This window comes from Triplophysa dalaica, chromosome 23 (assembly GCF_015846415.1).
Source record: "Triplophysa dalaica isolate WHDGS20190420 chromosome 23, ASM1584641v1, whole genome shotgun sequence".
Lineage (NCBI taxonomy): Eukaryota > Metazoa > Chordata > Actinopteri > Cypriniformes > Nemacheilidae > Triplophysa > Triplophysa dalaica.
In genome coordinates this window covers 13,127,578-13,152,814 of record NC_079564.1, presented here as the reverse complement: position 1 = coordinate 13,152,814, position 25,237 = coordinate 13,127,578, and the positions used below count along the sequence as shown (strand labels likewise).

The following is a 25,237-nucleotide window of genomic DNA, read 5'->3' as shown; positions in this document are numbered from 1 at the left end:
GGGGATCGCGGACCCCAGTTTGGGAACCACTGATGCATGTGGCATGCAATGTATTAAGTAACTGTGATGAAGGCAGGGAATTGACGAGGAATAGGCACAAATTGTCATTGTTAAGCAGTGTATTTATAGGTTTATTGTCAGTGCAATTGATTTTGATATTTTTAGCTTTGATTTTTTTTATTAGCTGTATACTTCTGTGGATACTTACCTGTTTTGTTTGATTGTACCTGTTAAAAGAACAAGTGTATATTATTTTAAAACCGTAAATTCTTACATTATTTATACCACCAGAGAAAAAGCTTTGTGTGTGCTTTAGCACTCATAGGACACTTTAACACGATGGAAAAACTGAAAAGTTTTTTCCTTTGCGTTTTATAAAAGCTTCACGTACACATGGCAGCATTATCAAAACTTTCTGCATTTTCACGGATCCAGGATAACGGATAAAAAGTATGTAGTATGCATGCCAGGCCAGTGGATGGCGATGTTGTTGTGTAAAGAAACAGGATGTGCCTTGGCACATACACATGCACAGTTATAAGCCAAAAGTGCTTTTTAATACCGTTAGTCGACGTCTGCCGAATCTAAATAGTGCGTCTCCGCTGGTCTTATTGGTGCAGCAAATCCACATTTTGCTGGGGAACCATTAATACATAGTTGAGCAGCGAGATCTCACAATATGGTTAGTCGCCATATTGTTTTGGCTATACTCGCGTGACCAAGTGCGTAATACGCATGCGAGTGACGTCATCGGAAAGTTCCATCTTGCCTTATACATGGATACGACAAAGGCTGCGTTTTCAAAAACTTGCACTTTGAAATCCGTTTACAAAAGTTTGCATTATCAGTCCCCAAAAAAACTGTTTTCCGTGTAAACGGGAAGTCCAAATCACATAAAATGTTTTGCGCTTTCACTTGAAAACTGTCTTGTGTAAACGGCCACTCAGTCACAGTCCTGTCAGACCCATGTCACTATCAAGCATACCACTGTCTTTTCCCCCTGGGATTATTAAAGTATTTCAGATTCTGATTCTTTAGCAAGTCTACTGTTGTGTATTTTCACAACAGAGTTTTGACATATTTTCTGTGTGTTCCGAATGTGTTTTTATACGTTTCTAGTATCACTCATTTAAATGGGAAGCTTTTTATATCTTGTATGTTATACCTTTTGTACCCTTCTGTCATTGCATTCATCGTTTTTATTGTTGATTGTGGCAGGGCTAATAAGTCTTCCATTGCACCGATTGGTGGATTTGATTATTAGCTGTCCTATCAGTCGATACCGGGGGTGTGTATATATATCCCTTGTGAAAGGATTTGATATCACTGGTCCTGCCTCTTTTTTGCTTCGGTGTTACATCTGGTCGGTCGGCAGGTATGTAGTGGTGTGTGGGCTATATTATTGGTAGCATGTGGTAGCTAATGTTAGCATTTCTTTGTAGAACAGCACGTTTGGAAAAACCCTGTGGCTGACATTTGGTTGGCGTTGCCCCTCTACAGGTAAGTGTAAATCCTGTGTGGTGTTTACGTATATATATATATTTCTACGCTCACGTCTCTTGCCACTTCCTGAAATTCATCTGTGTGCTTAAAGTATAAGAATATTATCTCGTCCCTGGCGAGTATCCAGGGTGGCGTAGTCGCTCTCTTTTCAGTGGTCAATTGGTGTCTGGTCACATTAACAAACCACATCCATCCCCCCTCACTTTTGAAAAGCTTCCTACACCATTGTGCACTTATAATCTTTTTCCGACACACTTGATCCAACACATTAACTTATTAATAGTGACTACAATATCTGAATTGGTTGGGTCAAATAAGGATGTCTCCGAACAGGTTCTAAAACGTCTGCCCTATTCGTGACCTTTAGACATGGTTGGAAAATTAGTGAGGTCCAGGATGGTTTGTCACGATTCTGCCTCATCATGTCATGTTTTTCTTGGTCTTGTGGCAAAGTCATGACAAAGCCTTTGTTTGTTTGTGGAGAGAAACATAATAGGCTCGTTTGAGATGGCAAAATCTGAACAGAACCGATCAGGGGGGTCATGCCGAGATGCATGCGGGTAAGAAATGTGTCTGAGTTACGTCCGCTTTTTTCTGATGTCATGCTGACGTGTGTCAAAAAACTCTTGTGGGCTAGGCAGCTGTATCAAATTCTTCATTCTACACGATCCAGGATGCCGCGCGATCTGTTTTGTGCATGCGCTTAATTATGTAGTAGGAAACATCACGGTTTCCCTACACTATTGGTATCACGCATGTGATGAAACACTTGACGGCCAGGCGGCATATCTGACGGCATATTTTTGTAGGCTAAATTGTGTTTTTCATTTTCAGTTTATGCCGGGTCTATTTTTTTATTTTTATTTATTTAGCTTACACTATGCATTACGATGTGTTAACATGGTTGCAATCCAAAATAACAAAGGAGTTGTTACAGGAACATACAAGATCTTGGTTACATGTCTAAAATCTGTGTCTTTTTGTCACTGCAAACCTTCAGTTTCCTTCATACTCCCCTTTGCGATTTCATTGCTGTATGGCATTAGGCCTAATTAACTTGCCGTGTTTCAATCTGAGGTCAGTAGTATTGTCAAAGACGGGTTGTTTTTGTATTAAAAGCTGCTAATATAAGTCAACTTTAAATTGAGTAATTTTGTATTAGTATAGATCTATGTAGACTTATATATCAATCTGAATAATCCCTTCAAAAATTTAAATAATAGTAATAATAGACTTTGATTTAATTTGAGTCATAATTTATACTGTGAATAATGATAAAAGGAGAAATTAGGCTGAATGTGTCCAAAATATCCATCTGAGATATTTATTATAATATCACAAAATTAATGATAAAAAAATCCACTTGGTAATTGCATTTAAGAAATCATTGTTGTTAATTTAATTTTATAGCTATTTTTAACTGTGATTATCTTTTCTTTCGCTGTGAGTGAATGAAAGTCTAGCCGTACAAAGATGCGCAAGCGTTGAACAAATCGTGCAGTGTTGTAAATCGTCGCAAAACAGAATTATCATTTGCGCAGGCGCGTTTCTACTACGTCATTATACACATTCGTGGACGGATCGTGCAGGCATCCCGGATCGTGTTCCGACAGGGTGCAGTGGCTCTCCCACTACTGCGCTGATCAAAAGCATGATGGGAAACGACTTGTTGAAGACACAGCTTAATGTTCATTGGCTAAGAATGTCCTCTGGTTTTTAAGTTCACAATTTATAGTAGTTTATATATTTTTTATATTTGATGATGAAAACACCTTGGTAAAATCGTATACTATAAAGGAATGTTTTAATGTAGCCTAATAAGGGCATGTGCTTTATTCGATTTGTTTCGTTTTAGTTATTACTTGTTTAAGTCAATCCATCAAAACAAATGCTATATGCACACATATAATTATATTATATATCAATGTACAGCATCTTATAATGACGTGTAGGTTGCTTCTTACACCATTTAGGCTACATACCTCCACATGCTTTTTAGAAAGTCTGAAATGACTTTGAAAGTCAGAAGGACTGTACAAATTGACCACTTCTTTCGACAAAATTACGAATTCTAGGAATGTTCCAAGCAAAAAGATAAACATTTGTTATTAGGGTCACTGTGCCTTGAAAGCAATTTTATAATTTTATTAATTTTAATAATAGATAAAAAGATTGTCCTCATCTTCATGTAAAAATAGGGGTATATTAATTGCATCTGCTTCGTTCTCGATTAAAAAAACACGAACGCAATCTCTTCTATTGCTGACGTTTCAGTCCAAAAATACAGTGAGATTCAGTGTCAGGCTTCCTTGAACTTTTTTGACTCCTCCCCTTAATGCAGCCCCCTACTCTCGTCTTCATTTCAGGCGGGGAAAGGTGCATATCAAACGAGCCTATTATTGTCGATCATGCAATCCCCGGTTTCGTCTTCGGCCCCATCCCTCTTGTTCCTCGTATAGCTTTCCACCTGTGTTTCATTACCCACACCTGCCCATTGTATTCCTGCTTTGTTAGTCTCCATATTTACATTTAGTCATTTGGCAAACGCTTTTATCCAAAGTGACTTACATTGCTTTATCCTATACATTTTACATAGGTATTTGCAATCCCCTGAGATCGAACCCGCAACCTTGCGTTGTTAACGCAATGCTCTTACCACCGAGCTACAGGAAAGCTATTTAATGCCCTTGTGTTTGCTTTGGTGTGCTGTTTTTTTTTATTACCTCTTGTCGTGATATATTTAAGTAACTCTTGCCTTCTCTAAATTCCTGTCTCGTTTAGGTTTTTGTTTCTCTCTGGTTTTGACCCCACGTGGGAAGTTTTTGGTTTACAATTTTTGAAGTATTTCTTTGTAACTTTGTCTGCCCCCCATTGTGTGTGTTTTTGTTTGTAATTATTAAATGTTTCAACATGGGGTGTCAATAATAATGCCTAATATTAGCCTACTTATAAATGGTATCAATAATTCAACTTTATAAATATAATAAAAAAAAAATCGAAAATTATACCTATGAACAGGGCTTGAAACTGTGCCTTGTTCTTTTCCAAAATTACTAGCCACCTGTAGGTAATGCAGGGTAACGGACGTAACTTGCCAAACAACACTGAAGAGGCTAAATTAAGAATAGATTTCGAAAAACCTAAATGTGTTGCAAATGCAAGAGGCCAAAAAGGAATGCTATGTATCAGAAATATGTTTCATATGAGTAAAATTGAACACACCACAAGCAGGACGACCACAGACCAATGAACACAAGTTCTGCTTTTCTAAAATAAAGGCAACCATCAAGATGATTTCAAATTGAGTCTATTTATCGAAATGTATCAACATTTTTCAGATTTGCAGGTTACCCGCATAACCCAGGAATGTTACAGTTCAATATTTCATCAAATGCAGGAAAGTTAATATTAAATGACCTCAGCATGCAATGTGCCATTGCATCACCAGCAATTACCTTTACACGCATGTACAGTTGTGTTCAAAATTATTCAACCCCCACTGAAATTGATTGTTTTGGTCGGTTTGACATTGATTATGATCATTCAGTCATCCTGCTTACAATTAAATCAAAGAGTCACGTGTAGGTCAGACAAATATAACATAACATTTATAATGAAATAACCACAAATGTCTTTTCTGAGCTCACATCATTATCAGTTTTATTCAACCGCCAAGTGAAATTCAATCTTAGTACTTAGTACAACATCCTTTTACAGTTATGACAGCTTTTAAATGTGAAGCATAGCTTGACACAAGTGTCTTGCAGCAATCTACGGGTATCTTCGCCCATTCATCATGGGCAAAAGCCTCCAGTTCAGTCACATTCTTAGGCTTGCGCACTGCAACTGCTTTTTTTAAGTCCCACCAGAGGTTCTCAATCAGATTTAAGTCTGGTGACTGCGATGGCCACTTCAAAATGTTCCAGTCTTTAATCTGCAACCATGCTCTAGAGGACTTGGAGGTATGCTTGGGATCATTGTCCTGTTGAAAGGTCCAACGTCTTCCAAGCCTCAGGTTTGTGACGGACTGCATCACATTGTCATCCAATATCTCCTGGTACTGAAGAGAATTCATGGTACCTTGCACACGCTGAAGCTTCCCAGTACCTGCAGAAGCAAAACAGCCCCAAAGCATGATTGACCCCCCGCCATGCTTCACAGTAGGCAGGTGTTCTTTTCTTCATAGGCCCTCCTCCAAACATAGCGTTGATCCATGGGCCCAAACAGTTCTAATTTTGTTTCATCAGTCCACAGAACACTATCCCAAAACTTCTGTGGTTTGTCCACATGACTTTTGGCATACTGCAGTCGACTCTTCTTATTCTTTGGGGACAGCAAGGGGGTGCGCCTGGGAGTTCTGGCATGGAGGCCTTCATTACGCAGGATGCGCCGTATTGTCTGAGCAGAAACTTCAGTACCCACATCTGACAAATCTTTTCTCAGTTCCTCAGCAGTCACACAGGGACTTTTCTCCACTCTACACTTCAGGTAGCTCACAGCAGTCGAAGTCAGCATCTTCTTTCAGCCACGACCAGGTAGCGTTTCAACAATGCCCTTTGCCTTGAATTTGCGAATGATGCTTCCTATGGTGTCTCTTGGTATGTTTAACATCTTTTCAATCTTCTTATAGCCATTGCCCTTCCTGTGAAGAGTAATCACCTGTTCTCTTGTCTTCCTGGACCATTCTCTTGACCTCACCATATTTGTAACCACACCAGTAAATGTCTAGAAGGAGCGGAGTATCGCAGTCATTTTAAAGCTGCCTAATTGGTGCTTATTAGGCTTTATTGCTGCTCCCTGATATCCACAGGTGTTTTCAATACCTGATTGAAAACACTTCATTGAACCTCTGTTCTTCAGAGTGGTAGTCTTTAAGGGGTTGAATAATTATGTCAATGAAGAATTCACAAAAGAAACATTTACTACTGTATTACAAAACTAATTGATGTCATTTTAGTTGCATATGGTTCTTTAAGAAGTCCTTGTAGGATTTCATTCTGAATACAATTACAAATGTCACTAAATCACTAAATTCTCTAAAACCATTTACAGCATTGGGGGTTGAATAATTTTGAACACAGCTGTAGTTCTTCGAATAGAACCCCCCCTTTTCTTTAAGAGTAACAACATCAATTCTTGAAATATCACAGATGTGAAGCTAGTGGGACACAACAGCTCAACAGCAGACAAGACGAACACAATACATGATTCTTCCTTTACTGCTTCACAACATTAGCCTGTAACATTCTACAAATATTACATACATACATGGAGAGATGTGCTCACACATCCGAATACACACATTTGCTTTGAGTTTTTTTGGGTGGGACATGGACTTGATATTTCATAATGATTGTTATTTGATGTTAAATCAAGCAGTTGCCTAGCCTGTTGGTTCTGTTCCGCTGTCTTTCATAGGTTTTACCGACATTGCTAACGGTGAGAAGATTTGGTCCCCCCAGTCCTAAAGCTTCTTGCACAAATGCATCATCCGGAATATCAGCGTTTGACATGGGAATCAGTCAGGAGGAGTGGGATAGACTACAGAAGGCTTTTGACTGGCCTGGTCCAGATCATGAAATCACTCAACTGAATCTGACCACGAGTCCAGTCTACACAACATTCTCTATTGTAAGACTCAATGACACTTACAAAATAGGCGATAAAATCCCTGTTACTATCACTGCCAGAGATCACATCAAGAACTTGAAAACATATGGAGGTGACTTTTTCCAAGTAAAGCTATTCAACTTAAAATTAAAGGTATGTTTCTGAGTACACTTGAGTTTGAATATATTACTGTCAAACTAGAATATTTATTGTTACATAGTGTTTTATCTACATTAACTTGCTTATGGAGTAAATAAAACAATGTATTAATTTATTTTTATGATGCTTTTACTTGAAGGCAAGTGTTTACGGGGAAGTTATTGATCATCGTAATGGAACATACACTGTTGATCTTCTGTTACCTTGGGAAGGACAAGCACAAGTGTCTGTGCGTCTGATGCACTCCAGTGAAGTTGTGCAGTTTTTTAAAAAGTACCGGGAGTCTTCATTCCCACGCAACCACTATTATGGATACTTTGTAGGACCAGGGCCCAATGGAGTCAGGATAAGTGAAAAAGTGGAGTGTAATCTTAAATGGGGCAATGATGGAAGTTGGAGTAAAGGCAACTGCTGCTGTGAATATAAGGATGGAAAATCTGAGACGGTGTGGCAGTGTGAGAGACCAAAACAACTTTACTGTGATAACTGGGTGTATCATGAAAGAGGACCATATCAAAGTCCATTAACTCCTTTAGAGAAGCAACTTATCACAAGGTAAAAGAGAAACTTGGGGTCAATGTAAGATATGTTGTTTTCCAAATCAACTTGCAGTCTTTTCAAATTAAACCATTTAATATATACAAGTACTATAGTTGTGTTTGTTGAGAAAAAAAATCCATGACCTTTTCATTGTTCTACAAAATGGTTTTATGTCATACAATCTATTTATATGGTGAAATTTAAACATTTCAGTTGTATTTCATAATTTATAACTTTTAACACATTTATATATAAATGTTTAATTATTTATATATTTTTTCTCTACAGCAAATTAACAAATGTTGGGATTCCTGGAGACACACGCATTATAAATGTTCTTTCCAACTCTTCAAGTATTGGTATGTTCAGCTAGGACTAATGCACTTCCAGTCAAACATTTTGGATCACTTGACAAAAGTTTCTCATGCTCTTAAAAACTATTTTAATCTGAGGGTGTATGTTTCAATGTTTGGATACAAATATAATTGTGCCGACAGAATCACATCCGTCTAGAAAACTGCATTTTTGTTAATAAATATATATTTGAAATTGATTACTTGGACAAAATAATTAATAAATAGTAGCAAATAAGCGCCAAGAAAATATGGAAATTCCTTTAATACTGATTTAAAAAGCGTCCCAGATAGGCTTGAGAGGTGAAACATTTATATGTTGCGGTAATTGATGAGGCTTTTATTACCATAGTCGGTATTATGACGTGATTAATGCATTACAAAAATAGGTTGAAAACATAAGCAAACGTCAGTGTTTAGTGTCAACAAAGTTTAATAACTTTTTCAAATATCAACCAATAATGAGATATAAATGGAAGGTAAAGCTTACTATTAATTTGTCAGGTGTTTAATGAAATATGATAAATATATCTTTGATTCCATAGTATATTTTAGTAAAGGATGAACTATTGTAATCGTGATGATTTAGCTAATGAGGTCCCCTTTTTTGTACTCACTTTTGTTGTACAATAGTCAACATGCATGCAGTGGTCAAATACAAATTTAACATAATATTCATGGTGTCATGAATATAAATCAACTAACAGAATCGTTAAACCCCAGGCTCGTGAAGGCAAGAAGTGGTGGAAAAACATGGAAAATAGTGTTCTTTGAGAATAAGTGCTCAAAAAAGGTTTATTCCGGACCAAAAAACTTCCAAAACAGAAACAGTCCAACATGGTGAAAGAAACAAGGTTTACCAAAAACTGGTCAATCCGGGAATACAGGCAAAAACGGATTTAATCACTAATATCACTAAATTTAAGTGTAAATTAAAAGTTGACGTTGTTGGTGGGGTGGTAAATTGCATGGCGTCACTTTCGCATATTTCTTCATTTGCGGGTTCGAGTCCCGTGCTGACCAAAGAAACATTTTTACATCATTAATATCCCATGTTAGTTTATTTGTTTATATTAAAGCATTTAATGCGTGGTCAATATATAAAGCCAGCAATAGGAGCTCTTTTTCCACAAAAGTCGGAGACATCAACGGTAGTTAAGGGGCATGGATGTGCTGCTGCAAATCTGATAAAAACATTAAATAGTATGCACACGAATTGGAGCACAAAGAAAACAATTACTTGCTAAAATTATCTGCCATATCAAGCGATGCTCTCGCCTGTTGAAAGTCTCATAATCACTTGACTTTCTCATAAGCGTTTTCATCATGAAAATAAAGTATTTTAATTATTGTCTTTTGGATCTGTAGCTCGATTCCTGAAGTTAAGGAAACGTTGCGCCACAAAAACAGTTCTTTTTTTTTCTGAATGATTATGTTAAGATATTCCCTCTCCTTGAACTGCCACCTTAACGTGGTGGAGGGGTTTGAGTTCCCGAAAGACCCTAGGAGCTATGTTGTCTGGGGCTATATGCCCCTGGTAGGGTCTCCCAAGGCAAACAGGTCCTAGGCGACGGGTCAGACAAAGAGCGGTTCAAAAACCCTTATGATGACAACAAATTCGAGGACCGTGACGTCGCCCGGCATGGCGCAGCCGGGGCCCCACCCTGGAGCCAGGCCCGGGGTTGGGGCTCGTATGCGAGTGCCTGGTGGTCGGGCCTTCCGCATGGGGTCCGGCCGGGCTCAGCCCGAAGGAGGGACGTGGAGCCACCCTCCCGTGGACCCACCACCTACAGGAGGGACCGTAAGGGGCCGGTGCAAAGTGGTTCGGGTGGTAGTCGAAAGCGGGGGCCTCGACAACCCGATCCCTGGACGCTGAATCTAGCTCTAGGGACATGGAACGTCACCTCTCTGACGGGGAAGGAGCCGGAGATTGTGCGTGAGGTTCAGAGATTCCGACTAGAGATAGTCGGGATCACCTCTACGCACAGCTTAGGCTCTGGAACCACACTCCTCGAGGGAGGATGGACTCTTCACCACTCTGGAGTTGCCCAGGGTGAGAGGCGACGGGCTTGTGTGGGTTTGCTTATAGCCCCCCAGCTCAGCCGCCATGTGTTGGAGTTTACCCCGGTGAACGAGAGGGTCGCTTCCCTGCGCCTTCAGGTCGGGGATAGGTCTCTCACTGTCGTTTATGCCTATGGGCCAAATGGCAGTGTAGAGTACCAGGCCTTCTTGGAGACTCTGGGAGGGGTGCTGGAAAGCGCCTTGACTGGGGACTCCGTCGTTCTGCTGGGGGACTTCAACGCCCACGTGGGCAACGACAGTGACACCTGGAGGGGCGTGATTGGGAGGAACGGCCCCCTCGGAGTTCTGTTATTGGACTTCTGTGCTAGTTACAGTTTGGCCATAACAAACACCATGTTCAAGCATAAGGGTACCCATCAGTGCACATGGCACCAGGACACCCTTGGCTGCAGCTGACAGGTACCGACAGGCCAAGCGGACTGCAGCCCGGGTGGTTGGGGAGGCAAAAACTCGGGCCTGGGAGGAGTTCGGTGAGGCCATGGAGAAAGACTATCGGTCGGCCTCGAAGAGATTCTGGCAAACCGTCCGGCGCCTCAGGAGGGTGAAGCAGTGCCCTACCAACGCTGTTTACTGTGGAGGGGGGCAGCTGTTGACCTCGACCGGGTATATCATCGGGCGGTGGAAGGAATACTTCAAGGATCTCGTCAATCCCGCGTCACGTCTTCCATTGAGGAAGCAGAGGCCGAGGGCTCGGAGGCGGACTCGCCCATCACCCGGGCTGAAGTCACTGAGGTAGTCAAGAAACTCCTCGGTGGCAGGGCACCGTGGGTGGATGAGATCCGCCCTGAGTACCTCAAGTCTCCGGATGTTGTGGGTCTGTCTTGGTTGACACGCCTCTGCAGCATCGCGTGGCGGTCGGGGACAGTGCCCTTGGACTGGCAGACCGGGGTGGTGGTCCCTCTTTTAAGAAGGTGGAACGGAGGGTGTGCTCCAACTATTGGGGATAACACTTTTCAGCCTCCCCGGGAAGGTCTTTGCTAGGGTACTGGAGAGGAGAATCCGGCCGATGGTAGAACCTCGGATTCAGGAGGAACAGTGTGGTTTCCGTCCCAGTCGTGGAACACTGGACCAGCTCTATACCCTCTCCAGGGTGTTTGAGGGTTCGTGGGAGTTTGCCCAACCAATCCACATGTGTTTTGTGGATTTGGAGAAGGCATTCAACTGTGTCCCACCCTCCCATCTTGTGGAGGGTGCTCCGGGAGGATGGGATTCGGGACCCTTTGCTAAGGGCTATCCGGTCCCTGTACGATCGGAGCAGGAGCTTGGTTCGCATTGCCGGCAGTAAGTCAGACTTGTTTCCGGTGGATGTTGGACTCCGGCAGGGCTGCCCTTTGTCGCCGGTTCTGTTCATAATTTTTATGGACAGAATTTCTAGGCGCAGCCAGGGGCCGGAGGGCGTCTGGTTTGGGGACCACACGATTTCCTCTCTGCTCTTTGCGGATGATGTCATCGTGCTGGCCCCATCAGACCAGGACCTTCAGCATGCACTGGGACAGTTTGCAGCCGTATGTGAAGCGGCTGGGATGAGAATCAGCACCTCCAAATCTGAGGCCATGGTTTTCAGACGGAAAAGGGTGGCTTGCTCACTTCAGGTAGGTGGAGAGTTCCTGCCTCAAGTGGAGGAGTTCAAGTATCTGGGGTCTTGTTCACGAGTGAGGGAAGGATGGAACGGGAGATTGACAGACGGATCGGTGCAGCTTCTGCAGTAATGCAGTCGCTGTACCGGTCTGTCGTGGTGAAGGAGCTGGGCCGCAAGGCGAAGCTCTCGATTTACTGGTCAATCTACGTTCCTACTCTCACCTATGGTCATGAGCTGTGGGTCATGACCGTAAGGACAAGATCCCGGATACAGGCGGCCGAAATGAGCTTTCTCCGCAGGGTGGCTGGGCGATCCCTTAGAGATAGGGTGAGAAGCTCGGTCACTCGGGAGGAGCTCAGAATAGATCCGCTGCTCCTCCACATCGAGAGGGGCCAGCTGAGGTGGCTCGGGCATCGTTTCCGGATGCCCCCTGGACGCCTTCCCGGGAAGGTGTTCCGGGCATGCCCCACCGGGAGAAGACCCCGGGGAAGACCTAGGACACGCTGGAGGGACTATGTCTCCCGGCTGGCCTGGGAACGCCTCGGTGTCCCCCCGGAAGAGCTGGAGGAAGTGTCTAGGGAGAGGGAAGTCTGGGCATCCCTGCTAAGACTGCTGCCCCCACGCCCCGGATAAGCGGAAGAAAATGGATGGATGGATGGATGGATGGATGTTAAGATATTGACGAAGACAAAGAATACTGAAAGTGTTTATGATGAAAATGTGTATGTGCAAGCGATTCAACGCTTTTATGATATCTGCAGTCATATGTGTTTTCAAAACCTCAAAACAACACACGTAACTAGCGATGCTGGCTCCACCTTCACGCAATGACGCTGTAATGGGGAGGAGGCATGGTCAGCTCGAAATGCATTGTAAAGTCAACATTGTATTTTGCAACACTCAACGCGCTGTGAGTAAATTAAAATGCAATCCCAAATGTTTAACCTGTTAATGTTTATGCATTTATGGAAAATGAAATTAGAATTTTCTTTTTGCTACAGCTTTGCTTGACTATCTTAAACATTTATAATCAATCCAGGGAATTCATTTTCATTTTCATTTTGCAACTGAAAGAGACTTAAAAATAGCCATTTAAATAACTTATTAAAACTACTATAGGAACTGACAAATGTAATTGATATAATTGAATTTTATTTTGCACTTAATGATACAAATATGTTATTTGAAATGTATATTTAGATACACAATTGAATTGTCATTTTACATACTGCATTGCCATTTTGCATATTGGATTTCAAATTGAATATAGCAACCAATATGCTTACATAATTTATTAGCTAATACACATAGCCCCTCCTCTTCTGGGTTTGCACGCTCTTAGTCGGAGACTCGTATCATTTCAAATCCATATCCATGTTAACTTTGTGGAAAACAAAAAATGCAAAGACATGAAAGAAAAGCTCGCTGAAAAGAAAAACATATAACTAATGCAGTATGTTCCAGGAAGCAAGGTGTGATATGTAAAACTAGGTCAAGTCATTATTAAAGATAGTTCACCCCAAAAAATAAGATTTTGTCATCATTTACCATTGGTCCCCATTGACTTCTTTTGAATAAAGAAAAAGTCAACGGGGACGAACAGTTTTTTGTTACTTAGTTTCTTTAAAATAACTTCTTTTGTGTTTATAAAGTTTATAGTCGTGCATGTTTGAAAAGTCAAGAAGTTGGGTAAATGATTACAGAATTTTAAGTATGTTTATGCGACTTACAATGCAAGTAGTTGCTGTTATTCTAACCCCCTGTTCACAGTGCATGCTTGAGCAGAGCAATAGCAGCAGGATTTTTTTATTTTTTTCAATGCCTTACACACTTTGTAGAATCCTTGGGGTCAATTTGACCAAGCTCTTTCAGCTGTATAAAACATAAGAGATTTCACACCCATTTGTTTTGGGTGATATTTAGATCACTATAAAATGCTATAATCTTATAATATTCCCTATAATTTCATATTTTCTTTATAATATTCAAAAATCGAACATAACCATACCTATGATATTGCGAGAACCTCTGATAGTCCTCATGACATGGGGGTAGGGGGTATCCTAATTTCTCTTACCATGGGCGAGGGAAAAACTAAATTCTTGTGAGAACGTTTATAATTCTTGTGCCGTGGGGGATGGAAATTTCTTTTTGTGGTTTACAGGGTAGGAGCAAACATATAAAAGCTTTCACAGAAGCATTCTTAACCATTTCTCTTTGTGGTCTGTGGGCTCTCTCTGTATCAACTCTCTATTGAAATGGCCTCTATCGTCTGTCTCATTTACAGGAAACCTTTGCTTTATCTTAGGGAGGACCCTGATTATCCTCCTCCGAATCATTTCTCTATCTATCTATCTATCTATCTATCTGCGATCTCTCTCTGTCTGGCATCTATCCATCTGTCTATCACTGATGTGATGGTTTCGCTGCCGGTTCTATTTTTGCTGTGCGATCAAGCTCCGCTGAAATGACAGCACACTTAAGATGGACTAATAAAAATTGTTGGGCAATAAAAGTCCTCAGAATGCACAGAATAAGCAAGCCTGATGTTTTTTTTTGCAAGACTAGGAGTATGTTAAAAACAAAGATTAAACGTAGTGAACGAATGCATCCTGTGTGGTTGGCTTGCTCACCTTGTACATTTGATGCAGCTGCTGTCATGCTTTACAAACGCATCCGGTGTGAATTCCCTCGCGAATCTGCAGGTGTATTGATGATTTAGATATGCTGATGGCGCAGTTCACGCATGCAGTGGGAACTGGGGGTAATGGTTGGCTCGCAGTCTCATGTAGCGTCTTTGGCTGGTTCGAGTCGAGCTTGGACCACTTGCAGATTTTTACATTGTTGGTCTGGTTATGTTTATCTGTGTCACTGGATTTTTTTATTTATATTTCAGCATTTAATGCGTGTTTAAAATAAAAATGAAGGTCAGGAATAAGAGCTTTCTTTCCACAACAAACTCACAGTATATTCTAGATTTCTTAAATGCTGCCGTGCCGACACCGTCCAGACAGCCTCCCCAACAGCCTTTCAATAAACACCTTAATGCTCATCACCTGCCCACTAATATTTCAGTACAGGACCACTCACATTACCTATGGGACATTTTGCCATTTACCTCCGTGAAGACTAACGCTATACCCTGTATAGAACTGACTTTCAGCCTAGCATTTAGATATAATTAATTTTACTCGACTACGGAGTTAAATGGCAAGGTATTTGGAATAGACTTAGGCTGTGTTGTTTTAGTTAAGTTAATAAGTTAAACAAAAAAACATTCGTCCCCATTGACTTTCTCTTTACACAATAGAAGTCAATGTTTAACATCTGTTAATAAGTGATTGATATCATTTTTTTTCTTCAGATTTAACGACTTTTCCTTATTTAATGAAGATAACACAGTGGACACAAAATTAACATGATGTGATTTTTTTTGTCAATACCTTACACACACTTTGTAGAATCAGTGTTCATCGGGGTCACTTTGACCGCAAGCTCTTTCAGCTGTATAAAACATAAGAGATTTCACACCCATTTGTTTTGGGTGATATTGAGATCACTATAACATGCTATAATCTTATAATATTCCCTGTAAATTCATATTTTCTTTATAATGTTCAAAAATCTAACATAACCATACCTGTAATATTGTGAGATCCTCTGAAAGTTCGCATGACATGGGGGTAGGGGGTATCCTAATTTCTCATACCATGGGCGAGGGAAAAACAAAATTCTTGTGAGAACGTTTATATTTCTTGTGCCGTGGGGGATGGGAAAACATACTTTTTGTGGTTTACAGGGTAGGAGCAAACATATAAAAGCTTGCACAGAAGCATTCTAAACCATTTCTCTTTGCTCTCTCTTTATCAACTCTCTATTGAAATGGCCTCTGAACAAAGGTTTCCTTTAAATGAGACAGACGATAATGTAAGCGAGGAACATGATTATCCTCCTCAGAATCATTTCTCTATCTATCTATCTATCTATCTATCTATCTATCTATCTATCTATCTATCTATCTATCTATCTATCTATCTATCTATCTGGCCAAGGCAACTTCAGGGGGTCCATAGACCATGATAGAAAGTCAGTGATCCGCGGGACGGGCGCGTCGGGTAATAAAAAATACATTCTGATTAATTGCGGGGGAATGATATCATATACAATATTAACAAAATTTCTCAAAAAATATGAATTTGTTTTAAATGCATTTTAAAGAAGGCGCTAATTTGCAGTAATTTAAAAGAAATGCGCGCGTGGTGGCCGTAGAGGACGGTCTATTTCTTAAAGCAGATATGGGGGGGACTGTATGTATATGAAACCATAAGACCCATTGTATACCCATCATTTATTTAACATACACAAAACAAAACTGTACATACTTGGCTTTTTACGAATGTACACGAAATTTACCCAATTATGCATAAACCGTATTTAATGCTGTGGACTACAATATTGTACCTTCAAACAGGTAGGTACTATTTGATGTGATAAATATTCAGAGTGGAGAAAGGCTGCCTAAAAAAATGTTCTATCAAAGTAATATTGTGATTGGTAGGGGAGTGGGTGATGGAGGTTCCTCTTGAAGTTGACTAACAGGCACGCACAGACACGCGCACACACTCAATTCAATTCAAGTTTATTTATATAGCGCTTTTCACAATGTGCATTGTTCCATAGCAGCTTTACAGTGGCAAACAGGAAAAACAGAAAAGGTAAAACACAGCACAGTGCATTGTGTCATTCTAAAAAATAGTATCTAATTAATAAATAAATAAATTCAGTCTCCCGGTGACTAGGCCAACACTGCCCTGCTGTGGCGAGGAATCCAAACTCCAATGATTTATTGATTGATTGAAAAAAACCTCGGGAGAAATCAGGCTCGGCCTGGAGGGCCAGATCCCCTCTGACGTGTCATAGCTGCACTCAGTGACCCCGAGCAAATATCCACGAGGGAGAGCCCACCATTCGCAACCCAGAAAGTCCCACTCACCGAAAACCGTACAGGGTTAACCTGGTCCCACTCCATAATCGACACCAGAAAACAGAGGAACAACCTGGGAAAATAGTAATGGCATGTTGGATCTTTATTCCTCTTTTGTCCGACATCGACCACAAAACAAGGCCAAACCGGACCCACACAGCCCAACAAATGAATCCCCACAACCAACAAGTCCCCTCACTCCCCACAATCACCCACCCAGGAACCTCCAATCAAGGCCAATGAATGCAGCTATAACTTCAGACTGCTGACATTGTAAGTTTAGCATTAAATATCAAGTATTTTTAGCTTCAGCATTAACGTGACAAATAGTCCGTCTTTTCTTTTGGTTGGGGATGGAGTGGTCTGTGCTTGGATGGTCCGATAGCTGCATTTCTCTTGGGTGGTTGTGGAATTGCCTGGGATGGAGCTGGGATGGTCAGTCAGTCTGCAGCTGTAGCTGGTGTAATCTCTAGTCGGGGATGTGCATGTGTCGATCATCTGGACCTGGCGGAATTTCTTCCTTAGCGTAGCTGCTGTTCATTAACTATGCATTAAGTTAAAGCTTGGCTGAAAAGATGTGTCTTTACTCTAGATTTAAATTGAGAGAGTGTGTCAGACCCTCGAATAGTATCAGGAAGGCTATTCCAGAGTTTAGATGCTACATATGAGAAAGCTCAACCCCCTTTGGTGGATTTAGTTATTCTAGGCGTTATCAAAAGTCCTGAGTTTTGTGATGTTAGTGAGCATGATGGGTTGTAATGTGATAAAGCTCAGTTAATAAGTAGGGGCTAAACCGTTTAAGGCTTTGTAAGTAATTTTTTTTTTTCTAAATCAATACGATACTTAACTGGTGGCCAGTGAAGCGATGATAAAACTGGGGTTATGTGATCGTATTTTCATGACCTGGTAAGAACTCTGGCAGCTGCATTCTGAACCAACTCTAGTTTGTTTATTGATGATACAGGAAAACCACTGAGTAGAACAATAGTCAAGTCTTGAGGTCACAAATGCATGAATAAGCTTTTCTGTGTCAGCAACACAAAAAATATTTCGTAATTTGGCAACATTTTTAAGGTGGAAGAAGGCTGCATTTGTGATATTTGAGATGTGATTTTTTAATGACAGGTTGCTGTCTTATATAACGCCTAGGTCTTTAACTGTATTTGTTGGAGTAACAGTGCAGCCTTCACTTTGCAGATTGTAATCTGAGATATGCTGTTTAGGTGTTTTTGGTGCTATAAGAAATATTTCTGTTTTGCTAGAGTTTAAAAGAAGAAAATTACTTTTCAGCCAATGTTTTATGTCCTCGATGCACTCTGCCAGTTTGGATAGCTTGAAGGAATCATCTGGTCTTGATGAGATATAAAGCTGAGTATCATTTAGCAGTGGAAGCTAATTCCATGTTTTCTAAAAATGTTGCCGAGGGGCAGCATGTATATAGAGAAAAGCAAGGGTCCTAAAACCGATCCCTGGGGTAATCCATTATTTACTTGTGTGAGATTTGACTATTTCCCATTTAAATGGACATATTGATATCTGTCTGTTAGGTAAGATCTGAACCATTGTCGTGCCTGTCTCTGAATACCGGTATAATTGTGTAAACGATCTAATAGTATTTTATGGTCTACAGTATCGAAAGCAGCACTAAGGTCAAGCAGGACTAAGAGAGAGATTTGACCTTTATCTGATGCAATAAGAAGGTCATTTGTAATTCTAGCGAGTGCAGTTTCATTGCTATGATGCGGTCTAAAGCCAGACTGAAACTATTCGTGACTTCACCGCTTCCAATGTATTAGAGAAAATAGTGCCCATACTGCTGGTCATGTCATCGAGCGATTCCATATTTGTTGGTAAGGTTATTTAAGAAGTCAGATCTGGCAAGTTCTTTACGAAACTGTCTTTTTCAAGTTAATGTGATTGTCCTACCCTGTCGAATACGAGATATACAAATGATTTCTGCAGTGTGCAGTGTACATGTTATAAGATGGTGATCAGAAACATCGTCGCTTTGAGGTATGATATCGATATTGGTTAGATCACTCCGTGAGATATGATAAAGTCTAGTGTAGGATTAAGTCGATGAGTAGGTCTATTGATGTATGATGTTACACCAAATGAGTGTAGTAGCTCTTTAAACGCGACTGCTAATGGATCGTTAGCACTACCCACGTGGATATTAAAAACTCCAACAATAAATACTTTATCAGCGTTAACCAATAGGTCCGATATGAAGTCTGCGAACTCTATCAGAAAATTAGTTTAAGTTCTATACACAGTAGCCAATGTAATAGAGAGCAATGGTTCTCACACACACTCACACACATACGCACAGACACGCGCACACACAGACACGTGCATGCACAAAGGTGCCATAAACACACACACACATACAGATACAAACACACCCAGACACACGCAAGCACAGAAATGCCCCCCCCCACACACACACATACAGAAACACACTCCCGAGCTAAGAAAAAACTTGGATACTTCAGTTTTTTAAGGTGGAACGGATAGCGGCAATAAGAAACTGCGAATTAGAGGCTGGATTCAGCCTGGTCAGTTAAAGGTGCTGCTGTTTCTGGTCGCTCCATAGATAGACCAAGAGAAAGACGAGCTGCGTTGGAAAAGCAAAACCTCACCCTCGCGGAGTTGTATCGGTTTCTGATTTGTCTTACCCTGTCAGATTTTCCAGACTGCAGGGCAAAGCACAAAGGAGTTATGTGGCGCGAATACGTGTTTTTTTGTGTTTTTCTGTGTTATAAATTGCCCATGCATGTATTAGACACGTACAATTGCAAAAATGTAAGTGTTGAAACAAAAGATGCATTCTTTCTAAAAGCGATTGCTCAACCAGACCTCCTTGAAACGTGTCGTGTCACCACACCCCCACGAATGTACCTCATTTCCTAGTATTACTTGACTAAGACCGCCCAAATGTAAACGCAAGTTTGGTGGGCGTACTGGTAAATCTCATTGTATCGTCGCTGCCGCAGCCATGTTGTGCAGACGCTGTGTGTTTCGTTGTGAAAAGAAAGCCTCTTTGTTTGCCCTTCGAAAAGATGAGACGACTAAAAATGAATGGTTACATTTCATTTAAAACTCTGTTCCAGAAAAGCACAATCCGAATATTCAAGTTTGTACAGCGCATTTCACCGAAGATTGCTTCACAAACCTGGAAGATATCAATAGCGACAATGCACGAAAGCTTTTGTTAAAAAGTAGGGCCATTCCAACCATTGCAACTTCGCATGACTATCGTTTAAGATTCGCAGCCTGTAAGTATATTGTCATTGTAAAAGACTTTGCCACGGACGTGGTCTGAGTTTTTTGTGTGTTTGTGATCTGCAAACGTGAAAATAGACAACATTAGTCCTAATAATCAATAATAGTGTTCCAACTAGAGGAAACAAATGTCATGTTTTAATAATGGGATTTATTGTCTTTGCTGAGCGGCGACGAGACGTGGCATAACACTGCTTGATCAAGAAGGGCCAACGCACTCACGTGGTTTAATATGTTACCATTCCCTGCTCTAATGTGAGCTTGTTTCTATCTCACACAAACTCTGTATGGTGTACATGGTTGTTTGATTATAGTCTTTATAACGTCGTATATAAAAGGTCAAACCATTAGCTATAGTTTTTAACTATTTAACTTAATATTTTTTTATAAAACCTTACCAATCCTTTACATCCTGCTCAAGTCGCGCTCGCAAAATTGATGTATTGGCTTGATCATCTTCATTTTCCGTATCAGATTCAGCGTCGAATTGATATACGTAGGGGTGAGCGGGATAGGTTGTCACATGGGTAATTTGTCACACTGTTCATAACTCAACCACTAAAGGGTGTATCTCAAAAATCTGTGACTTCTTCTTCTATTGTCAATTTCCTGTTCACATGTGGTCAAGATCGCTCTAATCTGAGATTAGCAAAAAAATTCTGCTTAAAAAGTAAAAAATTTGGAATTTAAAATTTTATGCAATACAACTTTGTTAGATATGATTGTTAAAAATAATTATTTTGCACAAAAAGGAAGAGACCATAATGTGTCTTTTTTTATCCTTAACTGAAGTGCTATGTTGAGCTAACCTTGAGATTTAGCCAACATTAGCACACATGTCAGTTTGGGGCATGTTGTCTCAAGTGACAACTTGTCCCAGTAGGAAATAAACACCTGGCAGCAAAGGATGGGTAAATTCCTCAGGATGGATGAAAGACACGCACTTTGTTGACTTCCTGAAACATCTCCTTTGAGCACTTTGTGTTTCACTGAAAAGCCATGTTTACTCCTTTTGGACAACCACAAGTCTCATCTGTCCATTGATGGACTCAGTTATGCCAAATAAAATGGCATAATCATGCTGTCATTCCAACCCCACTGCTCACTTCGGCTCCAACCATTAGACAGGTCCACACAGCCACACACGGCGCGTGTGATTCCTGCATGAGGAACAACCCGGGGAAGACAATGTCAATATATGACATTCCTGGGATTGTGGTAATTGCCTATCCTCTGGCTGCAACCCCCTTGAACATTCAGGCTGGCTTTAGGGTGGCTGGGGTTCGACCTTACAACCGAGTTGTATTTCTGGAAAACAAGTTTGCACCATCCAACGTCACAGATCGCCCCATTCAGGACCCTGCCCTGCCAGCATGCCCAGTTATGCTTCTGCTACCACCAGCTCGACCTCACCCAGCAATGCTATTGCTGAAAGCAGACTACCAACTCCACAGGACTACCGGCCACATCCAAATGCTTGCCCCCGAAAACCAGCCAGCAAAGGATGGAAACGATGTGCATCATGTGGAGGGTGCTCTGGGAGTATGGGATTCGGTCCCCTTGCTAAGGGCTATCCGGTCCCTGTAAGACCGGAGCAGGAGCTTGGTTCGCATTTCCGGCAGTAAGTCAGACTTGTTCCAGGTGCGGGTTGGACTCCGGCAGGGTTGCCCTTTGTCGCCGGTTCTGTTCATAATTTTTATGGACAGAATTTCTAGGCGCAGCCAGGGGCCGGAGGGTGTCGGGTTTGGGGACCACACGATTTCATCTCTGCTCTTTGCGGATGATGTTGTGGCGCTGGACCTTCAGCAAGCACTGGGACGGTTTGCAGCCGAGTGTGAAGCGGCTGGGATGAGATTCAGCACCTCCAAATCCGAGGCCATGGTTCTAAGTCCGAAAAGGGTGGCTTGCTCACTTCAGGTTGGTGGAGCTGTGGGTCATGACCTTAAGGACAAGATCCTGGATACAGGCGGCCGAAATGAGCTTTCTTCGCAGGTAGGCTGGGCGATCCCTTAGAGATTGGGTGAGAAGCTCGGTCACTCGGGAGGAGCTCATAGTAGATTCGCTGCTCCTCCACATCGAGAGGGGTCAGCTGAGGTGACTCGGGCATCTTTTTTGGATTCCCTTCTGGACGCCTTCCCGGGAAGGGGTCCCGGTATGTCCCACCGGGAGGAGACCCCGGGGAAGACCTAGGACATGCTGGAGGGACTATAACTCCCGGCTGGCCTGGGAACGCCTCGGTGTCCCCCCGGAAGAGCTGGAGGAAGAGTCTAGGGAGAGGGAAGTCTGGGCATCCCTGCTCAGACTGCTGCCCCCGCGACCTGGCCCCGGATGAAGTGGAAGAAAATGGATGGATGACATCAAATTATGTGCCAAAGACATCCTTCTTTCACTTGGCATGACATTTATACCATTGTGATTTATGGTGCTCCGTAAATGTTAGACAGTATGACAACATGCCCTGCTCTCCCCTACCGATGACATTTTATCACCTGTAAGTACTATTGCTTTTGATCCTGATGTTCCGAATATGGTAAGAGGAGTTACATTTCCGTGAAATGCTCTAGTATTCGACCAATTACTACACACTAACAAACTGGCTAATCATAGCATACCACAATTTTTAGATAGATGAGCTTTATAAAAAATCAGCGCGTTTCAGAGAGGCGAGGCAAAGAGTAGATACAAACATGCACTGTAGGCCTATGTGGAAAATACAGGATTTTTTAACCTTAAACGTGTATACACATAACATTTACATCTTAAACAAATGATAATATTCATTTAGACATGTCATTTGACCCCTTTTACCAATCAAGGGAAAAAATAAGGGACATTCTTCTTCACATAGATTTGAAGTCCGTTATACAGTTGATTTTTTTACTTGTACCGTATTGCCAAACACCGGCACAAGCCTGGTCCCAGGTTGAGACAATAATAAACTGGCTTATAAAACGTCAAGAGAACGATTTACAAGATTCAAGTCAAAGGCTGACTACTTTTATGGAGCAAAAATAGAACGTAGATTTCATTTATTTTTAATGCTTCTAGTCACAACATAATTCCCACATTACAGCTGTATTATTATGTCCATGTTCTGATGAGTTTATTATTATTCTAAAATTTGGAAAAATATATAAATAAAGAATGAGTGAGTGATCCCAAACTTTTGACTGGAAGTGTGTATTTCAATGTACTTTCTTACCACAAACCTTAAAAGTAAATAACAATGTCTTTGCATTAGGTGATGCAGAGAGATGCAAATCAGGTCTGACCACACCAGTTCCTGCAGGATTCTATTTCCAAGATGTCTGGAAGTCTTTTGTATGTAACACTAGAAGGTTTAGTCCTCCACAAATGGCAGATTGTCTTGCAAATAAGATTCTCTACATGATGGGAGACTCTACCACAAGACAGTGGTTTGAGTATTTTGAAAGAACTGTGCCAGGTAGGTCATTTTTATTGGATTAGTTTAAGGTGTTTAACTGATCACAGAAAGGAAGCTGATTCAAATTCGAGAAATGTGATTCAAGTTAACCCTTGTTCTTAAATAAAAAAAATCACATCAATGACAAGCTTGGATGAGGTAGAAGAAAAAATGACTATTTATCTCATTCAGGTCTGAAAAGATTAAATCTTCACACCGATTCCCAGAATGGACCCCTGATGGCTCTAGAATTGAAGAAAAATATCATTATTCACTGGAGGCCACATGGACATCCTCTTCAGTTTCGTAAAATGCCAGCTGTTGATCTGCATTATATCAGCAATGAAATTGATTATATAACTGGCGGCCGTCATGCAGTTGTTGTCTTCACAATATTTGCCCATCTGGTTGTTCATCCGTTAACCTTTTATGTGCATCAAGTGGCCAAAATTCGTCAAGCAGTAATTCGTCTGCTGAAGCGTGCACCAGAGACTACTATCATTATCAAGTCTGGAAACACTGGATTAACAAAGGTACAATACACTGTCACTTCAATTCAAAATCTTTGTTGAAACATTTATTTATGATGCTTATTTGTGCGTGATGTGAAACACTGTTGTTTTGTGGCAATTGTTTGTTTTGTTATAGAATGAATATGGAAATGACTGGTACAGGATGCAGTTGAACACAATGATGAGCAAGATGTTCAGTGATATTAAAGGAGTGGTCTATATGGATGTCTGGCAGATGACTTCATGTCATTACTCAAGGGAAGACATTCATCCAGCCAGTGTTATCGTTGGCAATGAACTTGATATGTTGCTCTCACATATTTGCCCCTCCTGACACATGCAAAGATCCTGAGCAAACCAATGCTTGAAGAAGGAAAAAAGTTCCGGTACTTTCCTTTGCAAGTTGACATATGCAACTTATTACCACATTTGAAATTTCTACAATTTTAAAATGGATTAATTAATTTTAACACATTGTTTGTGTTATCCTATAGAGAATCTGAAGCTGACTTCATGCCCCATGTTGCTGTGGTTCCGCCATCTTGGGAGGAAATATTTTATTTTTGGGGCTGTGTGGCTCTGGTTCGATCTTGTTTTGTTGTCTATGTCGGACAGCAGATGAATAAAGCTACATTATACCATTACTATTTTTCAGTGGTTGTTGCTCTGTTTTCTGGTGACGAGCGCGAAGTGGGACCGGGTTGGACCTGTACGGTGTTGGCATGCTCACCGGGAGACTGCATTTATTTATTTAATTATTAGAAATTATTTATCAGAATGATCTTGCTTGTTCTATAAACACCATAAACCATGTACTGTGTTTTTCAGTTTGTTTCTTATTTGCTCCTGTAAAGCTGCTTTGGAACAATGCACATTCTGAAAAGCGCTATATAAATAAACTTGAATCTAAATGAATAATGCTCCACATACCCCACTCCGCTGTTATTGTTTAAATATGTACCGTTACTTGTTTGTTTGATAGATGGTTGGGCTCAGGCCCGGACTGTCCATCGGGAGAACCGGGGCGATCCCGGTGGCCTGTTGATTGATTTGGCCTGCAGCCAGCTGTGTCTTCTTTTTACAGCGAAATGTCGATAGCATGTTGTTGTAGCGCAAATGTGCGTCGCTCGCATGCGGATTTATTTAGCTCTTGCTCAAAACTGGACGAGTGCTGCTTATGCTCAGGGAATCAAAGAGCACACGTCC

At 41.2% G+C, this 25,237-nt stretch overlaps 1 protein-coding gene across 1 annotated transcript; it reads left to right on the top strand.

Annotated features, from left to right (window-relative positions):
* Positions 1 to 1,342: 1,342 nt before the first annotated feature.
* Positions 1,343 to 24,672, top strand: LOC130412870 (NXPE family member 3-like; the record flags this gene model as incomplete). Its single annotated transcript, XM_056737662.1, has 10 exons — positions 1,343 to 1,375; positions 1,443 to 1,500; positions 5,947 to 6,038; positions 6,922 to 7,266; positions 7,412 to 7,827; positions 8,101 to 8,171; positions 23,337 to 23,540; positions 23,712 to 24,052; positions 24,168 to 24,417; positions 24,526 to 24,672. Coding segments are annotated over 9 exons (1,758 nt in total), but the record flags the coding sequence as incomplete, so codon positions are not given.
* Positions 24,673 to 25,237: the final 565 nt, after the last annotated feature.